Below are 22,926 nucleotides of genomic sequence, written 5' to 3'. Positions count from 1 at the left end.
TCATCTTCCCTCCTCGGCCGATCGAGTCTCCGACTTGAGCCTGACGAACTCCTTGGCGACCTCGTCGCCGGAGCGCTGCGACAGGATGCGCACGGCGGTGAGGCCCGTGTCGTCCATGTGGAGGCGCTGCCCCAGCGGGCACCAGCAGGCGGCGCCGCCCTTCTCCGCCACGTCCCGGAGCTGCACCACGGCCACGCCCACCACGCGGTCCGCCCGCCCGAAGCAGTAGTCCTTGACGCAGGCCTGCAGCTCGTAGCACTCGAAGGTGCCCTGGTTCCCCAGAGCGCTGCAGGGGCACACAAAGCAGGCTGCTCCGTACACAGAAGGGGTCTCAACTACCGGCCTGGGGACCACATCTGGCCCGCTTCATGTTAAACTTGTTCTCTGTTTATATTGCAGTATGTTATGTGTTTATAATGCAACATGTTATATGTTTGTAATGCAACATGTTATATGTTTGTAATGCAACATGCTATATGTTTATATTGCAGCATGTTGTATGTTTATAATGCAACATGTTATGTTTATAATGTAACATGTTATATGTTTATAATGCAACATGTTATACGTTTATAATGCAGCATGTTATATGTTTATAATGCAACATGTTATATGTTTATAATGTAACATGTTATATGTTTATAATGTAACATGTTATATGTTTATAATGCAACATGTTATATGTTTATAATGTAACATGTTATGTTTATAATGTAACATGTTATGTTTATAATGCAACATGTTGTGTTTATAATGTAACATGTTATATGTTTATAATGTAACATGTGATATGTTTATAATGTAACATGTTATATGTTTATAATGCAACATGTTATATGTTTATAATGCAACATGTTATGTTTATAATGTAACATGTTATATGTTTATAATGCAACATGTTATATGTTTATAATGTAACATGTGATATGTTTATAATGTAACATGTGATATGTTTATAATGTAACATGTGATATGTTTATAATGCAACATGTTATATGTTTATAATGCAACATGTTATGTTTATAATGTAACATGTTATATGTTTATAATGCAACATGTTATATGTTTATAATATAACATGTTATATGTTTATAATGCAGCATGTTATATGTTTCTAATGCAACATGTTGTATGTTTATAATGCAACATGTCATATGTTTATAATGCAGCATGTTGTATGTTTATAATGCAGCATGTTGTATGTTTATAATGCAGCATGTTGTATGTTTATAATGTAACATGTTATATGTTTATAATGCAACATGTTATGTTTATAATGTAACATGTTATACGTTTATAATGCAGCATGTTATACGTTTATAATGCAGCATGTTATATGTTTATAATGCAACATGTTATGTTTATAATGCAACATGTTATATGTTTATAATGCAACATGTTGTGTTTATAATGTAACGTGATATGTTTATAATGTAACATGTTATATGTTTATAATGCAACATGTTATGTTTATAATGCAACATGTTATGTTTATAATGTTATATGTTTATAATGCAACATGTTATATGTTTATAATGCAACATGTTATGTTTATAATGCAACATGTGTTTATAATGTAACGTGATATGTTTATAATGTAACATGTTATATGTTTATAATGTAACATGTTATATGTTTATAATGCAACATGTTATATGTTTATAATGTAACATGTTATGTTTATAATGCAGCATGTTATATGTTTATAATGCAACATGTCATATGTTTATAATGCAGCATGTTGTATGTTTATAATGCAGCATGTTGTATGTTTATAATGCAACATGTTGTATGTTTATAATGCAGCATGTTATACGTTTATAATGCAGCATGTTGTATGTTTATAATGCAACATGTCATGTTTATAATGCAGCATGTTGTATGTTTATAATGCAGCATGTTGTATGTTTATAATGCAGCATGTTATACGTTTATAATGCAGCATGTTGCAGTTGCAGTATGTTTATAATTCCTCCACTCACAAATGGAAGGTCTCGCTGTACTTGGGCGACCAGCTGTTGTTCTTGGACTTGGTCTGAAACTTGCGTTTCTTGTCGCTGAGGTGAGGACCGATCATGGAAACCTCCACGAAGGGACGGAACATTCCAGACGTCTGCCACTTCAAATCGCTGGCGCCGATCACTGCAGCAAAACAAGGTGCATTCACTCCGGGATAACGACGGTGGGATTTTGAGTGGGAAACGTTTAATTTGTTGTTATTTGTTGTTATTTGTTGATAGATTTTATACAGTATATATATATTTTTTAATTTTTCCATTTTTGTTTTTTTGTTTTCAGTCCAAAATATAAGATTATGCTCTCACATGCATGTTGCATATCGTTAAATGCACGTTCTGATCTTGCATATGTATGCAGATGTGAATCTTTTTTATAGAAATCTGCATTTATCCGACAAACTGTAATCCTTCTGGAAACATTAGCCGCCCATTTAAAAAGATCCTAGTGTGTACTCTGGTTGGATTCTGACCTTTGACGGTGACCTTGCGCTCTCCGTTGCCAGGGTGCGTGTACAGATCGATCTGGATCGACACCTCGCCGATCGGCTTCTCCACCCCGGAGCCTAGCGGACGGAGATCAATCAATGAGTTCTACTCCACTCGTTTATTCTAAAAAGCTAAAACACTGTTAAGACGGCTGTACACTGAATCAGACGAACAAAAACAACCCACCGGAAGTCTCATTCATTCCTATGGAGAGTAGGATTCGGCAATAAGTGATAAGCCCCGCCCCCTTGATGAACCCCGCCCACTTGGTTCAAGATTCCCGTATCCGATCGATAGAAAGGTTTCAGCTCTCGCAACAAATTTTGGACCCGACGCTTCGACTGGAAGTCACTTTTTGTCTGGAACCGGGCTCAAAATAATGACGTCATTAACAATAGCTATAGACGTCACCATATCCACTATCAATAAATCTATTTTTATATTAATGAAGTCGGATTGGTTTTTGGGATTCAGTGTAAAACCGGCTTCATGAAGAGGGGAACCAGGCTTGAATCAAACCAGAAAGCGGGTTGTGGGTTGAGCGGCGGGTAGAAACACCTCAGTTAGACGTCAAATAACTGAAAGGTCTAAATAAAAAGGTGGGACGGGTCGGGGGGAGGGGCAGGAAGAGTGGAAAACTCCAAGTCCAGAAAGTTAAAAATCCCGTTTCCATGTTTCCAGCCATGCACCGATCCAGCTGACACAACCTGATTTCACTTAACATTTTACAATGAGCACTACGACACTGCAGGGTCCACCAATGGAATATTTGTCGAGAAAGGACCCTAAATTGATCCATTGTGAGAGAATTATTTAAGAATTTCTCGAGTACTGAGTCAATTCAGGAGCGGTAATAACTCACAAGAAATAATTTGCCAAAAAAATTATCGGCGAATCCCCCAAACGCAGCACAATTAATTTAAAAATGAAAATCTTTGCTGAGGAAGGATCGTGAGCATTAAAGGTCTAAAGTGACGACCCAAAATCCACCCATCGACCCAAAAGAAGTTTAATATTTAACATTGTTTTTTAAGTCCATTTTGCTTGTTTGCTTTTTTACTGTTTCAATTTAATGGCCTTCGAATTTACTAAAAGCACTTTGAGTAGCATGTTGTATATTAAAGGTGCAATAAAAAAAATGTCACTATTATTATTATTGTTGTAGTCGTTGTTTGGGTTGTTTTTAGCTGGACCTCTGGCTTGATGCTAATAATAAAATAAAATCCACACAGTTGACTCAGAATCCCGGGGTGGAATTTTAACTTTCCGGAACTGGATTTTTTACCCACTTCCACTTCCTCTGGGAACAGGAAGGAGGGATGGTTTCCGTGGTAACCTACCCCGGCTGGGCTGTATTTTCTCATTGGGCGTTAACCTAATGCCCTTCCCATTGTGCACTGGGATAGAGAGGCAGCACAAGAGATGAGGAAAGAAGACAGCGACACGTCAACACATTCAAACATTCAAAAATTAGAAGCATTTGAGCTTGACCTTTATGAAAATATTTATAACTCATACTAACATGGGCAGCTAAGATGAAGGGGTGGAGTTAACTGGTACCATAAGCCATACCATAAGAGAAAAACATCTTATCTTTGAAACCAGTGGTTTTACACTTTTTTTCCAATACCAGGGACTCTCAATTTGATACCATTTGATCACATTTAGTCTCTGGGATCCCAAGAAGGATAGAATCTAGAATCCAAAAAGTCATTATAGCATGTTCTCTAATGGAAATGAAATAACGATGTAGTTAAACGTCATTAAGTTGGGGACCCAGCACGGAGCCCTGGGGAGTCCCTGGACCCCACATTGAGAACCACTGGACTAGAGGAAGCTGTTTTGATTGAAGAATTCAGAAAATCGGATAAAATGAAGCATATCTAGGTTGTTGCTCGCTATGACATGGTGTCTCTACTCTAGTTAGGGAGATAGCAGTAGGATACAAAGAATACAAACAATCGTATTGAGGATTTTGACCTCACAGAACCACTTGAAGGACCCTTAGGGGGGTTCCCGGACCCCATGCTGAGAACCACTGCTAAAGAAAATGTCCAATCGTGACTGTTGGTCATTGTTGTCCCTAACTAGAGAATATATACAAAATCAGATCTCAACAATATATCAACAGTCAAAATCTGAAAAGAATGCTCAGATTTGGGGTCCCAGACTAAATATGATCAACTTGCGGGTCTGTGGCATCATGAGGATCAAACTGAGGTTCTGTAATGTGAAAGAGGTTGAGAACCACTGTCTTAAATGACGGTGAGGTGGTACTATTCATCATTTTGATAAACCCCCTGGAAGGACCCCTTAAAAGAACCCCCTGGGGGGTCCCTGGACCACGGATTGAGAGTCAGGCTTGTGGTGCAGTACCTTGGTGGTGCTGGGAGGTAACAAAGGTCCTGATGAGGGTGTCGGTGCTCTGGGTGTACAGGGACAGAGCGTGGCGCAGGGACGACAGCTCGGGACTCTTCTCCAGGAAGGCCTTCTTCAGACCATTACCCCCGGCATGGAAGTATTGCTAAGAAGGGAAGAAGACCACTTAAAACACCAGGAAGACCAGTAAAAACACCAGGAAGACCAGTTAAAACACCAGGAAGACCAGTCAAAACACCAGGAAGACCAGTTAAAAAATGAGGAAGACCAGTCAAAACCCGAGGAAGACCAGTTAAAACACCAGGAAGACCATTCAAAATACGAGGAAGACCAGTCAAAACACGAGGATGACCAGTTTAAACACGAGGATGACCAGTCAAAACACCAGGAAGACCAGTCAAAACACGAGGATTAACAGTTAAAACATGAGGAGGACCAGTTAAAACACCAGGAAGACCAGTCAAAACACGAGGAAGACCAGTCAAAACACCAGGAAGACCAGTTAAAACATGAGGAAGACCAGTCAAAACCCGAGGAAGACCAGTTAAAACACCAGGAAGACCATTCAAAATACGAGGAAGACCAGTCAAAACACGAGGATGACCAGTTTAAACACGAGGATGACCAGTCAAAACACCAGGAAGACCAGTCAAAACACGAGGATTAACAGTTAAAACATGAGGATGACCAGTTAAAACACCAGGAAGACCAGTCAAAACACGAGGAAGACCAGTCAAAACACCAGGAAGACCAGTTAAAACATGAGGAAGACCAGTCAAAACCCGAGGAAGACCAGTTAAAACACCAGGAAGACCATTCAAAATACGAGGAAGACCAGTCAAAACACGAGGATGACCAGTTTAAACACGAGGATGACCAGTCAAAACACCAGGAAGACCAGTCAAAACACGAGGATTACCAGTTAAAACATGAGGATGACCAGTTAAAACACCAGGAAGACCAGTCAAAACACGAGGAAGACCAGTTAAAACACCAGGAAGACCAGTCAAAACACGAGGAAAACCATTTAAAACACCAGGAAGACCAGTAAAAACACCAGGAAGACCAATTAAAACACCAGGAAGACCATTCAAAACACGAGGAAGACCAGTTAAAACACCAGGAAGACCAGTCAAAACACGAAGAAAACCATTTAAAACACCAGGAAGACCAGTAAAAACACGAGGGGACCAGTTAAAACACCAGGAAGACCAGTCAAAACACGAGGAAGACCATTTAAAACACCAGAAAGACCAGTTAAAACACCAGGAAGACCAGTCAAAACACCAGGAAGACCATTCAAAATATAAGGAAGACCAGTTAAAACACCAGGAAGACCATTCAAAATATAAGGAAGACCAGTTAAAACACCAGGAAGACCAGTTAAAACACCAGGAAGACCAGTCAAAACACCAGGAAGACCAGTCAAAACACAAGGATGACCAGTTAAAACATGAGGATGACCAGTTAAAACACCAGGAAGACCAGTTAAAACACCAGGAAGACCATTCAAAATACAAGGAAGACCATTCAAAATATAAGGAAGACCAGTTAAAACACCAGGAAGATCAGTTAGACTAGTTAGACTGGCCTTCATGGACATCAACCGACCATTATGGATATGAACTGATTTTCATGAGTATATACTGACCCTAAGGGATATGGACTGACCTTCATGAGTATGAAATGACCTTCATGGGTATGGACTGACCCTTAGGGATATGAACTGACCTTTATGGTGTCCAGGGCCACGTCCATCACTGCACACTGCTTCGGAGACAAGCTCTTAGCCTCCCCGGCCATGTGGTCCTGGAAAATCACAGAAAAAACACAGAGTGAAGTGTTTATTAATTAATGGGAATGTGTTAGCACCAGAAGGAAAACTGTTTATAATAAGGGCTGAGTGAAGAAATGAAACTATGGAAAAATAAATGATCAGGACCAAGATGATGGTGGTCCTTGTTTTTGACTCAGCCACCGTGAAGGCAAAGGTACACTTCCAGAAACGGGCGATACAGTTTCTTTAGTATTCTATCGAGATAACATCATGGAATCTAACATCAAATTGATCGTGACTGCTCTTGAATGGCACAACTAGAGAGTTCACATTGTCTCCTACTAAATAAAATGACACGGTTCTACTATTGTGAAGAGACAGATTTTGGGTAAAGTACCTTCAGTTTGGAGAGCTGACCCAGCTCTTTGGCAGCGGACAGGATCTGAGCTCCCTGAGTGAAGGAAAACAACAAGCTCCTCTTAACGGCGTCACCTCGTCATTAAATAAGGCTCGCGTCAACCGTAAAACCATTGGCCCCGTGGAGCCAGACGTTCTCTGGTCCCGTGGCGGGGTTTTTTATTTTTTTATTATTTCTTACGAAGGTGTCGTTTCCCTGCGGCAGCACGATGGTCTTCTCCAGGCTGTTCATCACGATCCTCCACAGCTCCTTCAGGACGCGCTTCAGAACCGTCTTTTCGCACACCGTGGCGAACAGCGTCAGCCTGCACGTTCACACGCACGCACAAGCAGCAGCAGGATGGGAATGGTAATCATGTCCACCAAAAGGGTCCACCGAGCACTCTTAAGGGGGCTTTATGCCGAATCCAAAGACGCATGCGACAGTGGGATACTGCTCCAGCTAGAGGCCGTTGGATAAACTGCGTCTAAAGGTTCGGTGGCACGCGGCTTTGCTGTCAGATCCTGAACAACACTTTGGGGCGTATTGATAAAGTGATCGCGCTAAATTGCCGCTAAACTGGCACAAATAACCAGAAAAGCGAGCGTCTAATTTGCGAAGCACCGCAAACGGTGAAATGCACTGCTAACTGCACTGCCACACAAATAGCGTCTCGGTACTCCGGTGTTATTTGCTTGTATCTATATGAAACTTGAAATGTAACCTGGTTCCGAAGCGGTTAACAGTCGCTTGGCAACGACATCTGGTCATAGTTTCGGTCTGAAACTTGCCGCAAAAGTTAAAAAATGTGAACGCATCCTGGAGCCTCGATCGATGCGGAAATCTGGCGCCCAGAGTTTGGGAGCTTTTCGACTTCGAACAGACTTCCGTTTTGTCGTTGTCGTTTGTCGTATTCAATGTAAAGCCGGCGTATTGTATTTTTACGTCAGAATGAGCACAGAATTGCTTGGACGGGTGGATGGTGATGTCGTTCAACCACCCGACCCACACATCCGAATAGAACTCAAAGTGTGATCTTCATCCCATGAATCCACTCACTTCCCATCCAGGAAGTCCATGAGGGGGCGCAGCATATTGTCGGAGTCGCCCTCCACCTGGTTCCTGGAGCTGGATCCGACCGGACCCTTGATTTGGTTCAGGAGGGAAGCCATCTGCCTCATGCACTCGCTGATACGAGTCTGGAAGCTAGGGAGTGAAAGAGAGAGGAAGGGGAGTGAGGAGGGGGAGTGAGGAGGGGGAGCACTCGGACGGTTCTGACAGCGGTTCTGACAGCGGTTCTGAGCGCACCACCCTCTTGGAGTCATGGTCCTCCGTAGGGCTGGGGGACTTCAATTTGAGGGACGTGGTCGGGAGGAACAACCTTGTCGGGTCGGAACCGACTGGACTTCTGCGCTCGTCACAGACCGTGTTCCAACATAGGGAGGCCATCATGAGTGGACCCGGTACCAGAGCACCTTGGACCCAATGGGGGTCCGTGATCCACTCTGCGCAGCGGGGCCCGAGTAGAGATATCGACTGATCTCCGCCCGGATCTGGTGGTGAGCTGGACGGGATGGCCGGGAAGACTACAGGACGAACCTGGGAAGCCCCAATGGGTGGCGAGGGTTTGCGGGGGAAGGACTGAAAGAGGACCCTGAGCTGAGGTTGCCGAGTCCCAAGGGGCCCAGTTCAAAGTTAAAGCCATCGTGGTCCATCTGCTAAGCCGCTGCCTCCACGACGCGGATAAGCGGACGGTTGGATTTAGCGTTTCATCGATAACGTGACACAAACGTATTATTGTTATTAATTTTTTTTCGAGTCTGCCGTAGGTGTAGAAACCTAATCACCTGTTTCCGAAGGTGGTGCTCAGCTCGTCCAGGACGTTGTTCAGCTTCACCTGCAGGTCGTTCAGCAGATCACTGGCCTCAGCGTCCATCTGCAGCAGGACAACCAGACACAAAACAACAGAAAATAAAAGGTGTAAATAAATGTTAATTTATTTAAACTGCTATTGACACAGTGGAGAGAACCAATAATGACTACAAAACTAAACACAATAATATATATATATATATATTTTCAAACGTTTAAGGATCCATCGGTGCCACTCTATTAAGAAGCAAACAATTCAGATGTTTTAATATATGAATAATATAATAACAATAAGGAATAAATGAACAAATTAATTGCTCATTAAATGATTCAAATGTGAAGGATCCCTCATTACCACTGTATTAAAGGCAAAAAATAATATTTAATGTGAATACAAATATTAATGTTTGTAAATGCTGAAATAAAATAATTAAATAAAATAACACTTAAAAAAATAATTAAATATTCAAGTTATTATGGAAATAAAAAACATTCCAGGAAAGATGAACAATTTAAGCAAAAAAAAGTGCATTTTCGAGGAAGTAACTCCACACCTGCAATCACCCGCTTTTACAGTTTATTATTTCCACTGCCGACAAAAAGGAGTTCAAATTAAAAAAAAAAAACGCAGCGGGCTTCATAAAACACGACGCGCACACATTTTTTATCATTGTTTTTCTTTCTCATTGTCAGACGCACCCACCTGCTTCCCAGCAACCTCCACCTTTTCAAAAAGGAAGTGGGGTAAAAGAGAAACAAATACAAATAAAAACAGTTAAATATAAGATCACCCTGATAGAGCACAAAGGTGCAGGGGGGGGGCGTTGTCTTATGGATTTACGGAGTGGGGGGGCGTGGCTTGGTTGGGTGTGGCTAGGTTGGGCGGGGCCGGGCAGGGTGGGGAGGACGGTCACAGCACTCTTAGCATTAGCCGAGAAGAAGGAAGAAGGTTGTGACAGGTAGGTGACAGGTGGGTTGACAGGTAGATCACAGGTAGGTGACAGGTAGGTCCAGCAGTTTGATAGATGGACTAGAAGGCGTGTCAGAGGTCGTGTCAGAGGTCGTGTCAGAGGTCGTTTCAGAGGTCGTGTCAGAGGGCGTGTCAGAGGTCGCGTCACAGGGCGCGTCAGAGGTCGTGTCAGAGGACGTGTCAGAGGACGTGTCAGAGGTCGTGTCAGAGGTCGTGTCAGAGGTCGTGTCAGAGGTCGCGTCACAGGGCGCGTCACAGGGCGCGTCAGAGGTCAGAGGTCGTGTCAGAGGTCGTGTCAGAGGTCGTTTCAGAGGTCATGTCAGAGGGCGTGTCAGAGGGCGTGTCAGAGGTCGCGTCACAGGGCGCGTCAGAGGTCGCGTCAGAGGACGCGTCAGAGGACGCGTCAGAGGTCGTGTCAGAGGTCGTGTCAGAGGTCGTGTCAGAGGTCGCGTCACAGGGCGCGTCAGAGGGCGCGTCAGAGGGCGTGTCAGAGGACGTGTCAGAGGACGTGTCAGAGGGCGTGTCAGAGGACGTGTCAGAGGACGTGTCAGAGGACGTGTCAGAGGTCGTGTCAGAGGTCGTGTCACAGGGCGTGTCAGAGGTCGTGTCAGAGGGCGTGTCAGAGGTCGTGTCAGAGGACGTGTCAGAGGACGTGTCAGAGGTCGTTTCACAGGGCGTGTCACAGGGCGTGTCAGAGGTCGTGTCACAGGGCGTGTCAGAGGACGTGTCAGAGGTCGTTTCACAGGGCGTGTCACAGGGCGTGTCAGAGGTCGTGTCAGAGGGCGTGTCAGAGGTCGTGTCAGAGGACGTGTCAGAGGACGTGTCAGAGGTCGTTTCACAGGGCGTGTCACAGGGCGTGTCAGAGGACGTGTCAGAGGTCGTGTCAGAAGGCGTGTCAGGTGTTTCAGAGGGCGTGTCGGGGGACGGAGGGCCACGAGAAGAAAGGGACAAATAAATTGTGTATAATTGGGCCGGGGGCCAGGGGCCTTTTTTTCGATGGATTTCACATTCTTTCACATCCAATCACCAGCCTCCAGACAACCACACCCACCTGGTCCTTGTCAGGCTGTGGAAACCGAGAGGAGGGAAAAAAACCCACAAAGAAAATCAAATGAAAGTAAAAAGAAAACAGCAGATGCAACGATCCAGAACCAGGGTTTGTTCAGAGGACGTAGGAGGGATTTTTTAGGACTGATCAGGGAAACCAGCGTCGATGATGAGAAGGAACTGATCACTAATGATCAATCGATGGCACGAGGAACAACAACAAGGAGCTGCACGGACGACACACTGGGAGCGGTTCCAGTTGGAAGCGGTTCCAACAGGAACAAGGATTTATGATTTAGTCGCTACTCTGTGATGTGCGGGAGAACGGCTACACCGTGATCATGAGGGTCGCTGCGTCCGAAAAATCACATGCTAGCATCCTCGCATCAATGAATCCTAGCACCATAGCATCCTAGCATCGTAGCGTCCTAGCATCCTAGCTCATGGGATGACATACTAACATACTACGTTGGCACATAGTAGTTAGTACGCGATTTTCGGCCGCAGCGTTTGACTTGAGGTTCATTTCACCGGGGAGACGTGGGCGGTAACGAACCTCGACCTCTAATTCTTCCCCTAATCGCTGGGCGTCCTCTTCCTCACTGTCCTCAGGCTTGGGGTGAGGATGAAAGACCACACACAGGTTTTTGTGGGAAATTCAAGTTTCTCTTTCCTCGTTGACAATGACGAGAACAAGTTTGTCAGACAGATAGAAATAATAATAATAATAATAATAATAATAATAATCATAATAATATGAAAACAATATCAGTAAGTTCTAGTGCCAATATAACATCGCAATAACATCATAATTCATCATTTTAACAACTTCATATGGAATATGTATGTGTTGTGGAGTAGTTATATTCAGTACATGTATGTATGTATATGTTATATTCAGTATTTATATGTATGTACAGTATGTGTTATATTCAGTATTTATATGTACAGTATGTGTTATATTCAGCATTTATATGTACAGTATGTACAATATGTGTTGTATTCAGTATTTATATGTATGTACAGTATGTGTTATATTCAGTATTTATATGTACAGTATGTGTTATATTCAGTATTTATATGTACAGTATGTACAATATGTGTTGTATTCAGTATTTATATGTATGTACAGTATGTGTTATATTCAGTATTTATATGTATGTACAGTATGTGTTATATTCAGTATATTCAACATACTGGGGCCCTGTGCTCACCCACCTGCCACGCGAGAGTTTTACTTCCGCGCTGAAAGAGAGAACAACATATATATATATATATATATATATATATATATATATATATATATAAATAGGTTGTGGTCATTTAGGATCAAATATGACCATGTCAAAATCAAAACCGTTCCTTGATCCTGGTATATTGTTATGTTGAGCTGTGCCTGGAACAACAAATACACTTATTTTGATGAAATGATGCTGCAGCAGTTACAACAATAAATGGGAAATAAATGGGAAATAAATGGGAAATAAATGGGAAAGGCTTCGTTGGTTTCTTTCTTTGTTCAACAAATAAATATATATATATATATATATATATATTTTTTTTTTTTAACGTGTTAATCCACAAATATATTTATTTGACCTTTTTTTCTATTATTATAGTGCATTAGGGACACCAAACAGGAATTATTATTATCATTATTATTTTTATTATTATTATTTTATTTTTTTATCATTATTATTTTTAGTTTTATCAATATGATTATAAATTGTATTGCCATTATCATTATTATTTTCTATCATTATAAATATTATCATTATTATTAATATAAATAGTTTTATCATTATCATCGTCATTATAATTATTGCCATTATTATTATTATTATTATTATTATTATTATTATAATAAGAACTATTATTATGAGGGTTTTATTTTTTTCGTTCCGATTTTTATTCTTATTTTAGGAAGCATTTTTCAGGTGAAAAGTGTCTGGAACACGACATCCTCCAAACCCACAGACATGGTTGAGGTCTTGTTCTAACCGAGGCGTTTCAGACATCTTATGGTGCAAGTTTTATCCACCTCGATGTACATTTGTGGCAGGAATTTACCGTGAAAAACCGTTGCAAAGTAACCGGAAGTTGAAGAATGTTGACGTATCCTGATTAGTCTGGGGAGTGGGGCGCTTTGTGACATCATGAACCGATGTTATATAAGTCCCGGTTCCGTCTCTGGGTGCTCATTTGCATTTGGAGGGTTACGCTGTGTAGACCGCATAGTGGTTGCTCCGCGAGACGAGCAACCAGGAGACGACAGACCGGAGGAGCCCATGCAGCGTTCAGTGTATAGTCGGAAAATTGTAACTCGTGCTGCGTTTCAGAGAACCCGGAAAACTGTAATACTTACCTAACTCGACTGAACTGGACCCCGTGTATTGCTGCCCACAGCTATATTTATTATTATTGTTATTATTATTATTATTATTATTTTTTTTTTTTATTATTATTATTAGCCTCCTCCTCCATTTCATGAAAGGCTAAATGATGATCTTTGAGGAAACTCACTTTCTACCTGGTTGTGAAGAAGGTCATCCGGCTGTAAACAGTACAAGCTTATACAGCAACCATTATATTACGAATCTACACAACAAAATCATACAGCAAACCGTCATATAACATGTCAGTTGCACAAGTATTTTGAAGTTGTAACCAGTTTCCCCCGACTCAGCACCTTATGTCATCACACTGCTGTGTATGGCTGAAAACCCACCTCCTCCTTTTCCTTTTCCTCTTCATCCTCCTCCTCCACCTCCTCCACCTGTTCATCTTGCTTTTAACGGTGAAGTGAATACATTTGTTCAAGTTTGTGGGAGCTTTAGCTGTTAGCATCTAGCGGCTACAGGCCTAGCATGCTCTCTAAGCGCTCAGAGCGAAAGGGAAGTCCAAGCGGACCTACTAGCACCGCACTACAACCACACTACTGATATGGAGGACAGGACTCAAACTGTCGTGGGGGGAAAGCGATATGCTTATTTGGATATGCTAATGATGACGCTAAGGCAACACATTAGAGTCACGGAGGGGTCACGTGGGGTTCAGGGGTCAGGTCTAAATCCTGTGTGGATTTTCAGTTGCTCTAAATGCACAACTCAACTGAATCAACTACTCTAAACCAACTGCTCTTAATCAACTGCTCTGAATCAACTGCTCTCAACCAACTGCTCTCAACCAACTGCTCTAAACCAACTGCTCTTAATCAACTGCTCTAAATCAACTGCTCTAAACCAACTGCTCTTAATCAACTGCTCTTAATCAACTGCTCTAAACCAACTGCTCTAAACCAACTGCTCTTAATCAACTGCTCTAAACCAACTGCTCTAAACCAACTGCTCTTAATCAACTGCTCTAAACCAACTGCTCTTAATCAACTGCTCTAAATCAACTGCTCTAAACCAACTGCTCTTAATCAACTGCTCTCAACCAACTGCTCTAAACCAACTGCTCTTAATCAACTGCTCTAAACCAACTGCTCTAAACCAACTGCTCTTAATCAACTGCTCTAAACCAACTGCTCTTAATCAACTGCTCTGAATCCACTGCTCTTAATCAACTGCTCTGAATCAACTGCTCTCAACCAACTGCTCTTAATCAACTGCTCTTAATCAACTGCTCTAAATCAACTGCTCTAAACCAACTGCTCTTAATCAACTGCTCTAAACCAACTGCTCTTAATCAACTGCTCTAAACCAACTGCTCTTAATCAACTGCTCTTAATCAACTGCTCTAAACCAACTGCTCTTAATCAACACTTCTTAATCAACTGCTCTAAACCAACTGCTCTTAATCAACTGCTCTTAATCAACTGCTCTAAACCAACTGCTCTAAACCAACTGCTCTTAATCAACTGCTCTTAATCAACTGCTCTAAACCAACTGCTCTAAACCAACTGCTCTTAATCAACTGCTCTTAATCAACTGCTCTAAACCAACTGCTCTAAACCAACTGCTCTTAATCAACTGCTCTAAACCAACTGCTCTTAATCAACTGCTCTTAATCAACTGCTCTAAACCAACTGCTCTAAACCAACTGCTCTTAATCAACTGCTCTTAATCAACTGCTCTAAACCAACTGCTCTAAATCAACTGCTCTTAATCAACTGCTCTAAACCAACTGCTCTTAATCAACTGCTCTAAACCAACTGCTCTAAACCAACTGCTCTAAATCAACTGCTCTAAACCAACTGCTCTTAATCAACTGCTCTAAACCAACTGCTCTTAATCAACTGCTCTAAATCAACTGCTCTAAACCAACTGCTCTTAATCAACTGCTCTCAACCAACTGCTCTAAACCAACTGCTCTTAATCAACTGCTCTAAACCAACTGCTCTAAACCAACTGCTCTTAATCAACTTCTCTAAACCAACTGCTCTTAATCAACTGCTCTGAATCCACTGCTCTTAATCAACTGCTCTGAATCAACTGCTCTCAACCAACTGCTCTTAATCAACTGCTCTTAATCAACTGCTCTAAATCAACTGCTCTAAACCAACTGCTCTTAATCAACTGCTCTAAACCAACTGCTCTTAATCAACTGCTCTAAACCAACTGCTCTTAATCAACTGCTCTTAATCAACTGCTCTAAACCAACTGCTCTTAATCAACACTTCTTAATCAACTGCTCTAAACCAACTGCTCTTAATCAACTGCTCTTAATCAACTGCTCTAAACCAACTGCTCTAAACCAACTGCTCTTAATCAACTGCTCTTAATCAACTGCTCTAAACCAACTGCTCTAAACCAACTGCTCTTAATCAACTGCTCTTAATCAACTGCTCTAAACCAACTGCTCTAAACCAACTGCTCTTAATCAACTGCTCTAAACCAACTGCTCTTAATCAACTGCTCTTAATCAACTGCTCTAAACCAACTGCTCTAAACCAACTGCTCTTAATCAACTGCTCTTAATCAACTGCTCTAAACCAACTGCTCTAAATCAACTGCTCTTAATCAACTGCTCTAAACCAACTGCTCTTAATCAACTGCTCTAAACCAACTGCTCTAAACCAACTGCTCTAAATCAACTGCTCTAAACCAACTGCTCTTAATCAACTGCTCTAAACCAACTACTCTAAATCAACTGCTCTAAATCAACTGCTCTTAATCAACTGCTCTAAACCAACTGCTCTAAACCAACTGCTCTTAATCAACTGCTCTAAACCAACTACTCTAAATCGACTGCTCTAAATCGACTGCTCTTAATCGACTGCTCTAAACCGACTGCTCTAAATCGACTGCTCTAAACCGACTGCTCTAAACCGACTGCTCTTAATCGACTGCTCTTAATCGACTGCTCTAAACCGACTGCTCTAAATCGACTGCTCTAAACCGACTGCTCTAAACCGACTGCTCTTAATCGACTGCTCTTAATCGACTGCTCTAAACCGACTGCTCTGAATCGACTTCTCTAGATCGACTTCTCTAGATCGACTTCTCTAGATTGACTTCCCTAAATCGACTGCTCTAAACCAACTGCTCTGAATGAACTACTGGAAAACAACTTTTTGACATACCATCTGTTCCTCTGTGGCAATCTGACGTGAAACATGGATATACAACGTTAATTACAAGGAGGGCAGGGTCAGGTCAGGCAAGCTTACTTCTTACTTTAGTGAAATGATCTTTATATAACGCTGTTCTATATAATTCAGAGCAACACGTACGTTTTTAAATATTCAGCAAAATGTCACATCTCACTGGTTCATATTTCACCCTCACATGACCTTCCTGGAGCTGGGGCGCATTATCTTCTGAACTACTTTCATGAAATTGAAGTACAATTATTAAATCTGTTGTAAATTTTTTTATTTCGGTAATGTTGAAAATTTGGGTTTTTTTTTTCTCAGCACCTGTTGACTGCAAAGGTACATTTGTGGGAAACCCTATAAATATATATTTAATAAGTAGTAGTATAAGTGGAAAAAGAAATACAAATAAAGAAAATTATCCGAGTTTTCACTGTGTTTATAGGTTAGATGAACAAATATTTTTTTACAATCCACGAGATATTGTCAAATGCATAAAACAAAATAAATACCACCCAGCCCTACACAGTGACCCACCGGTGGGTCTCGACCCACAGTTTGAGAACCCCTGGGCCTACAGACCTGCTTGGCGCCCATGGACTCGAACATCTTCTCCAGCTGAATCCTGAGCTGCTGCACGTTGTTCATCAGGATACAAGGCTGGTACGAGGGAGAGTGTGGACAGACAGACAGAAAGACAGACAGACAGACAGACAGAATTATAGACTATTTAAAAAATAATCACAGAAAAAAGTAAAATAACTATAAAAAATAATAATAGATAAATAAATAATACTATTTGAATTTTGCTTAAACTCCTCAATCATAAAAACATGAACGTCAAATAAAAAAATATATGTTTTTTTGGAATGAATAACAAAACACATTGAGTGGGAAAAAAAAAAAACGTGAACACAAGCTGGAAGCAGCTCTGACCATAAAAATCCACAAATCTATAACTTTCACACTTTATGTGAAGAGTTCCAACGGAAAATGTCATTTCAGTTGAAAATCCTAAACGAACTAATCCCAAACAAACCACAAAACACGGAATGTAGATATATATATATATATATATATATATATATATATATATATATATATATATATATATATATATATATATAAATAAAATGACTCACAATCTTCTCCTTGTCGATGTAGGAGGGGAAGCTTTTGGTCAGGATGGCGCTGTACTGCAGCAGCACTTTAGCGATGGTCTAAAAACAAAAATATAATACAAAACACATTACCTACACAAGACTCATATATCCTTATATAATCAAAATATCATTTACAGTATCATAATAAAATAAAAGTGATGATAACATAAATAATAAATAATAATAATAATAATAATAATAATAATAATAATACTGAAAACAACCAAAAAGCAAAAATAGCCAAATAGTTAGAAAAACATAGAGAGTATGCTAAAAGTGAATGTATGCTGAGGTGTTAAAATGTACTGGTTGCAGAATGGCTGCTTGTGTGGATGTGGTGTATGTGTATGGGTGGATCTACTGTCCAATATATGTATACACTGTTGAATAAATAAGTATACAATAACACGGAATGGAAAACAATGAATGAGAAGGTTGAAGTAATTACTACATTAATCCTAAATTATTCCAATAACCTCATGTTGTTCTCGTATTATTGCTACATCACAATATACTGCACAGGAAACTTTATTTCATTATTTTTCTTCACCTTCTTGGGAACATTATGGGGATATTTCTCATTTCTGGTTCAGATGACTGAAACACATTCCCAGATGCCCCTGAATGCACTGAGCAGCTCGCAAAGAGCAGCCTGCATTCTGTTCAAAAGCCCCCCGCCGCACGCACCGCCTTAACATCCACTGAGCAAAACTGATGTTTTCTGCTGGAAATGCCCCCATGGTGCACATTTGAAGCATGGCGGACAGACAGACAGACAGACAGACAGACAGACAAATATATGGATGGAAGGATGGATGGATAGAGTAGGTACATTTAACGAAGACACAATAAAGAATAAAACAAAAATAATAAACTATTATGAGTGAATGACTTCTATTTTCTTGGCGCTCAGTAAACTTCCTGCTGGGAAACGGACAAGTTCTTTCACAAATAGTTTTTGTGGCTTTTCACCATTGTAGATTATTGATTTTGCTCCTATTGATTCGTATTGGCATTATTTTTATTATTTTATTAGTATTTTGTGTGTTTCTACAGACCCCTCCTGAACATTTAACGTGGTCCATGACCAAGGCGTGAGGATTTATCACAAAACATGCAGATTTTTTAAAATATGTATTTTTTAAAATTCTGTACAATGGTCGTGGCTCCGTCCTAGTCGGCAGTGTCACAGCAGCTCGCCCGGCAAAAATAGGCAATAATTATAAAGTTATAAGAAAAAAAACGGCAAAATACAATAAACCTAAAAATGGAAAACACGAAATATAAACGACAAAGGAGAAGAAATAATAAACACAAAAAATGGTCAATACACAATAAACCCAACAATAAAAAAAAAAAAAATACTAAAAAATAATAACGCCCAAAAAACTCAAAATACAGTACATATAATCCCCCTGGTATGGCGGATGTGCTGGCGGCCCACCTTGGAGAAGCGGCAGCTGTACTGGGCCATGACGGCCGGGTCGGGACACTCCAGCTTCTTGATGATCTCGAAGCTCTGGTTGAGCTGCGTGAAGACGTCCACCACGGAGCAGGAGAACAGGGCGTGCTCCGACGTCTGCTGGAACTGGGGCGACACGGACGCACGCGGGGGTTAGCGACAAACGCAGTGACCGGGGCGGAGGGGTGGGGTGTGGGGGTGGGGGTGCGGGGCGGGGTCCTCACTCCGTCCTTCTTGTCCCGCTCCAGCGCTCCGTGCATGAACTCCATGGAGACGTCCTCGTTCTCGTCCAGCCACTGCAGCACAAACTGCACAAACCACCTGCGGCGAGGAGACACGGCCACGCCCCGTCACACGCACGTTTTGGATGCAAACAAATAGACATCCATCCATCCATCCATCAGCCTACCCATCCACCCATCTATGCATCCATCCATCCATCCATCCATCTTTCCATCCATATGTCCATTCATCTGTCCATCCATCCATCCATGTTTTCGTCCATACATCTATCTTTCCATCCATTCATCCATCCATCCATCTTTCCCGACATCCATCCATCCATCTGCCGTCCATCCATCCATCCATCCATTCATGTTTTCATCCATCCATCCATACATCCATCTGCCGTCCATTCATCCATACATCCGTCTACTCATCTATCCATCCAAACATCCATCCATGTAGGCATCTATCCAACCATTCGTCCATCTACCCATCTATGCATCTATCATCTATCCACCCATCCATCCATCTGTCTTTTCATCCATACATCTATCTTTCCATCCATTCATCCATCCATCCATCTTTCCATCCATCCATCTATACATCCATCCATCCATCCATCCATGGTTGCCAGTACTCACGCTGGGTAGTCTGGGACCAGTGCTCTGAATCCTGGAAGCTCCTTGACGTACTCGTTGTGGAGCCACTTGACCTTGAAGTGCAGGTTCATGTAGTCAGCGCTGCGACACAGACGCTGCTTCTCGTGATCTGAGGAGATGGAAGCACCACCCACAGCTTACACCTCCGTCCTCAGCTTTATTGTACATTACCAAATGTTTACCGTCCATTGTTTATTTTTACTTTGTGTTTGGGGTTATGCTCATTGCCAGATTTTTCTCATTGTTATTTTAGGTCATTTTAATTGTTTTTTTTGACTTTTTTGGTCCATATTCATTGTTTGTCATTTGGTTTATTGTGTATTGCCCTATTTTCATTGTTAATTGTACATTTCTGGGCTTATCGTCCATTATAACACTTTTTCCATCTCGTTAATTTTGGGTTTGTTGCAAAGACGAGCAGCTCGATGGGGAAGCGTAAAGCACAGATCCACGGACAAAAAAGAACAGAGACAGTTCTTGCGCTCAGTTTGTGATGTGGAGCTTTGGAATGAGTCATTTTAATAAGGATTATTAATAAATACGCTGCTGTTATTTTACATTTCCATGTGCTACTTCGCACATTTCTTATTTTTCTATATTACACACTATTTTATTTTGCATCTCATTGACCATTCTGCTCTTGAGCTGTTTATCACTTACTTTTGTCGACCTGTTTTTGAATTAATTTATTTTCAATGCACATATGGATGAATTCAGTGTTTACAGTCTTTACCTCATCTCCCACACAACGCGTGCGACTCGCAGCGTACCTGAAGTTACGGTGCACGACTCGCAAAACCATTTGTTTTCTAGTGAAGGAATGCTGTAAACGGCTGAGCAGCCTGGAGTCACTGCGGAGGCAGGAGGAGCTGCTCCTTGCCGGCTCGGTCAGGGCGCTCACATGTGCCGTGTTGATGCTCTGCATTCCACCCAAACCAATTGGGACCGAGCTAAATCATTCTCGTGAGGATTCCGTTCACGGCTCGGAGCCGAGTGCACGGACTCCCCTGACTCTGCTTAAAACCGCCTGAATCCAAGGAAGGAAGGCTCTGGAAGTCCAACGTCCACGTCCAGGTGGTTTTTGAGTCACTCGTAAAAAGTGGAATCTTTCCAAGATGTTCCAAGAGGTAAACTGCACATCACTAGTTTGAAAATGGTAATGATGTGAAATGATGACGAGGACACAGAGTGGCCCCAAAGTGACGGTTCGACCCCAAAAAAACGCTCAAATTGGTTGAATCTGAGATTTTCACCCAAGGGGGAATTTATGAACGAACCCCTTCAGACCCCCTTATGGGACGAACAATATATAAATATTGACAAAATACCGCGCCCCCCCCCCCCGGACTGCTTTGTGCTGATGAGACACTGAAGTTGTGAAGTCGTCTTTGGAGGCCACGCAGACTTACCTTCCATGGCGTACTTCATGTCCTGGGCGAACAGCGTCCACATGACCTCAGCCGACACCTTCCCTACGTTCAGCTCTTGGGGGAACCTGAGGAAGAAGTGACGCTCGGTGGAGTTTTACATGTTCATATACGACGGAAATGCCGTGACAACATTTCTGAGCAGTTGTCCAAACACACATAAGGCCGCTGTAGACCCCCACAGCCGGAGTCAAAACAAGTCGGTATATCACCCGACACCCCTGCTATACAGTAAGTCTGAAATAAAAACGAGGATTTTTCATGATTCATATCCTTATGCCAGTCTTTAAGGAGAGAGGTTGATGGAGAAGCGGTGTGAGCAGATCACTAACTGGTTCAGCACAGGAGCGTAGGAGTTCCTGTCCTCCTCGATGATGGACACAATGAGGGTGATGAGCTTTGGCCAGAATTCCAGGTTCTTGATGCTGGGGCCCTGTTCCTCGAGGGGGATCTCCTCCTTATTCTGGAGCAGAGCACAAAAGAGTCAGTCACTTGAGAGGAGCCTAAAAGGGGAATTTGACATGTGGGTCAAAGCAGCCGACTAACCATCCACGGAAAGAAACGAAAGATCCCAAGCCCCGCCCACGGAACAATCTCCAGGAACGATCCCTAGAACCAGCCCTGAGACGATCCACGAAACCATCCCCAGAACAATCCCTAGATTGATCCACGGAACGATCCCGAAAACAAATCCTAAAATGATCCCTAAAATGATCCATAAAACAATCCAGAGTATGATCCCCAAAAATGATCCACAAAAGGATCCCTAGAACGAGCCCTAAAGCGATCCACAAAACAATCCCCAGAACAATCCCGGGATGGATCCACGGACAATTCCAAGAAAGAATCCTAGAACGAACTCCAAAAATGATCCACAAAACGATCCCTAAAATGATCAACAAAAATGATCCACAAAAATGATCCACAAAAACGATCCGTAGAATGATCCTCAAAACAAGCCCTAAAACGATCCCCAGAACAATCCCCAGATTGATCCACGTAACGATCCTGAGAAAGAATCCTGGAACGATCCACAAAGGGATCCCAAGTACGAGCCCCAAAAACGATCCACAAAAACGAACCCCTGAACGATCCCCAAAAATGATCCCTAGCCATGTCACTTGACATAGCCAGTAACGTAACAATGTATTTTGGATATATCGACAGATTTATTATTTATTATTATCATTTTTTTGACTTCCAGAGACCTCGCCACCCAACATGACTCCGCCCCCTCCTCCCCTCTGAGGGCACAGCGTTAGCAGCGGTAAGCACCGGAGTGCGACTCACTGTGTCCAGAGGCTGGTACTGCCTGCTGTAGAGCTCGTGGCAGTTGTTGAAGATGTAGTCGTAGGTGGAGTTGAGGCAGGCCTTCACGCAGTCCCTCACCACCTGGCTGGCTCTGGGCGGAGACTGCAGCTCCTGGACCTGGACAGCAGGGGGCGGCAGCAGCGACACGGCAGCAGCTCAGTCGGCGCGTCACTGCGCTGTCAGACAATACCGCA

At 42.2% G+C, this 22,926-nt stretch overlaps 1 protein-coding gene across 1 annotated transcript in view; it reads right to left on the bottom strand.

Moving 5' to 3' along the window:
• unc13bb (unc-13 homolog Bb (C. elegans)) overlaps window positions 1-22,926 on the bottom strand; it is a gene marked incomplete at both ends in the record, with an annotated part of 107,148 nt that continues 84,222 nt past the window's right edge. Inside the window, 18 exons of the mRNA XM_080017717.1 lie at window positions 1-286; window positions 1,983-2,142; window positions 2,489-2,581; window positions 3,845-3,901; window positions 4,881-5,028; window positions 6,615-6,692; window positions 7,058-7,111; window positions 7,259-7,382; window positions 8,117-8,263; window positions 8,905-8,993; window positions 17,068-17,145; window positions 17,628-17,705; window positions 19,093-19,236; window positions 19,335-19,431; window positions 19,977-20,103; window positions 21,404-21,489; window positions 21,754-21,884; window positions 22,712-22,849. Of these exons, the coding sequence (XP_079873843.1) occupies window positions 1-286; window positions 1,983-2,142; window positions 2,489-2,581; window positions 3,845-3,901; window positions 4,881-5,028; window positions 6,615-6,692; window positions 7,058-7,111; window positions 7,259-7,382; window positions 8,117-8,263; window positions 8,905-8,993; window positions 17,068-17,145; window positions 17,628-17,705; window positions 19,093-19,236; window positions 19,335-19,431; window positions 19,977-20,103; window positions 21,404-21,489; window positions 21,754-21,884; window positions 22,712-22,849 (2,115 nt within the window). The remainder of the gene's footprint in view (window positions 287-1,982; window positions 2,143-2,488; window positions 2,582-3,844; window positions 3,902-4,880; window positions 5,029-6,614; window positions 6,693-7,057; window positions 7,112-7,258; window positions 7,383-8,116; window positions 8,264-8,904; window positions 8,994-17,067; window positions 17,146-17,627; window positions 17,706-19,092; window positions 19,237-19,334; window positions 19,432-19,976; window positions 20,104-21,403; window positions 21,490-21,753; window positions 21,885-22,711; window positions 22,850-22,926) is intronic.

This window comes from Zeus faber (assembly GCF_960531495.2).
Source record: "Zeus faber genome assembly, chromosome: 17".
Lineage (NCBI taxonomy): Eukaryota > Metazoa > Chordata > Actinopteri > Zeiformes > Zeidae > Zeus > Zeus faber.
This window is presented reverse-complemented; position numbering and strand designations above follow the sequence as displayed.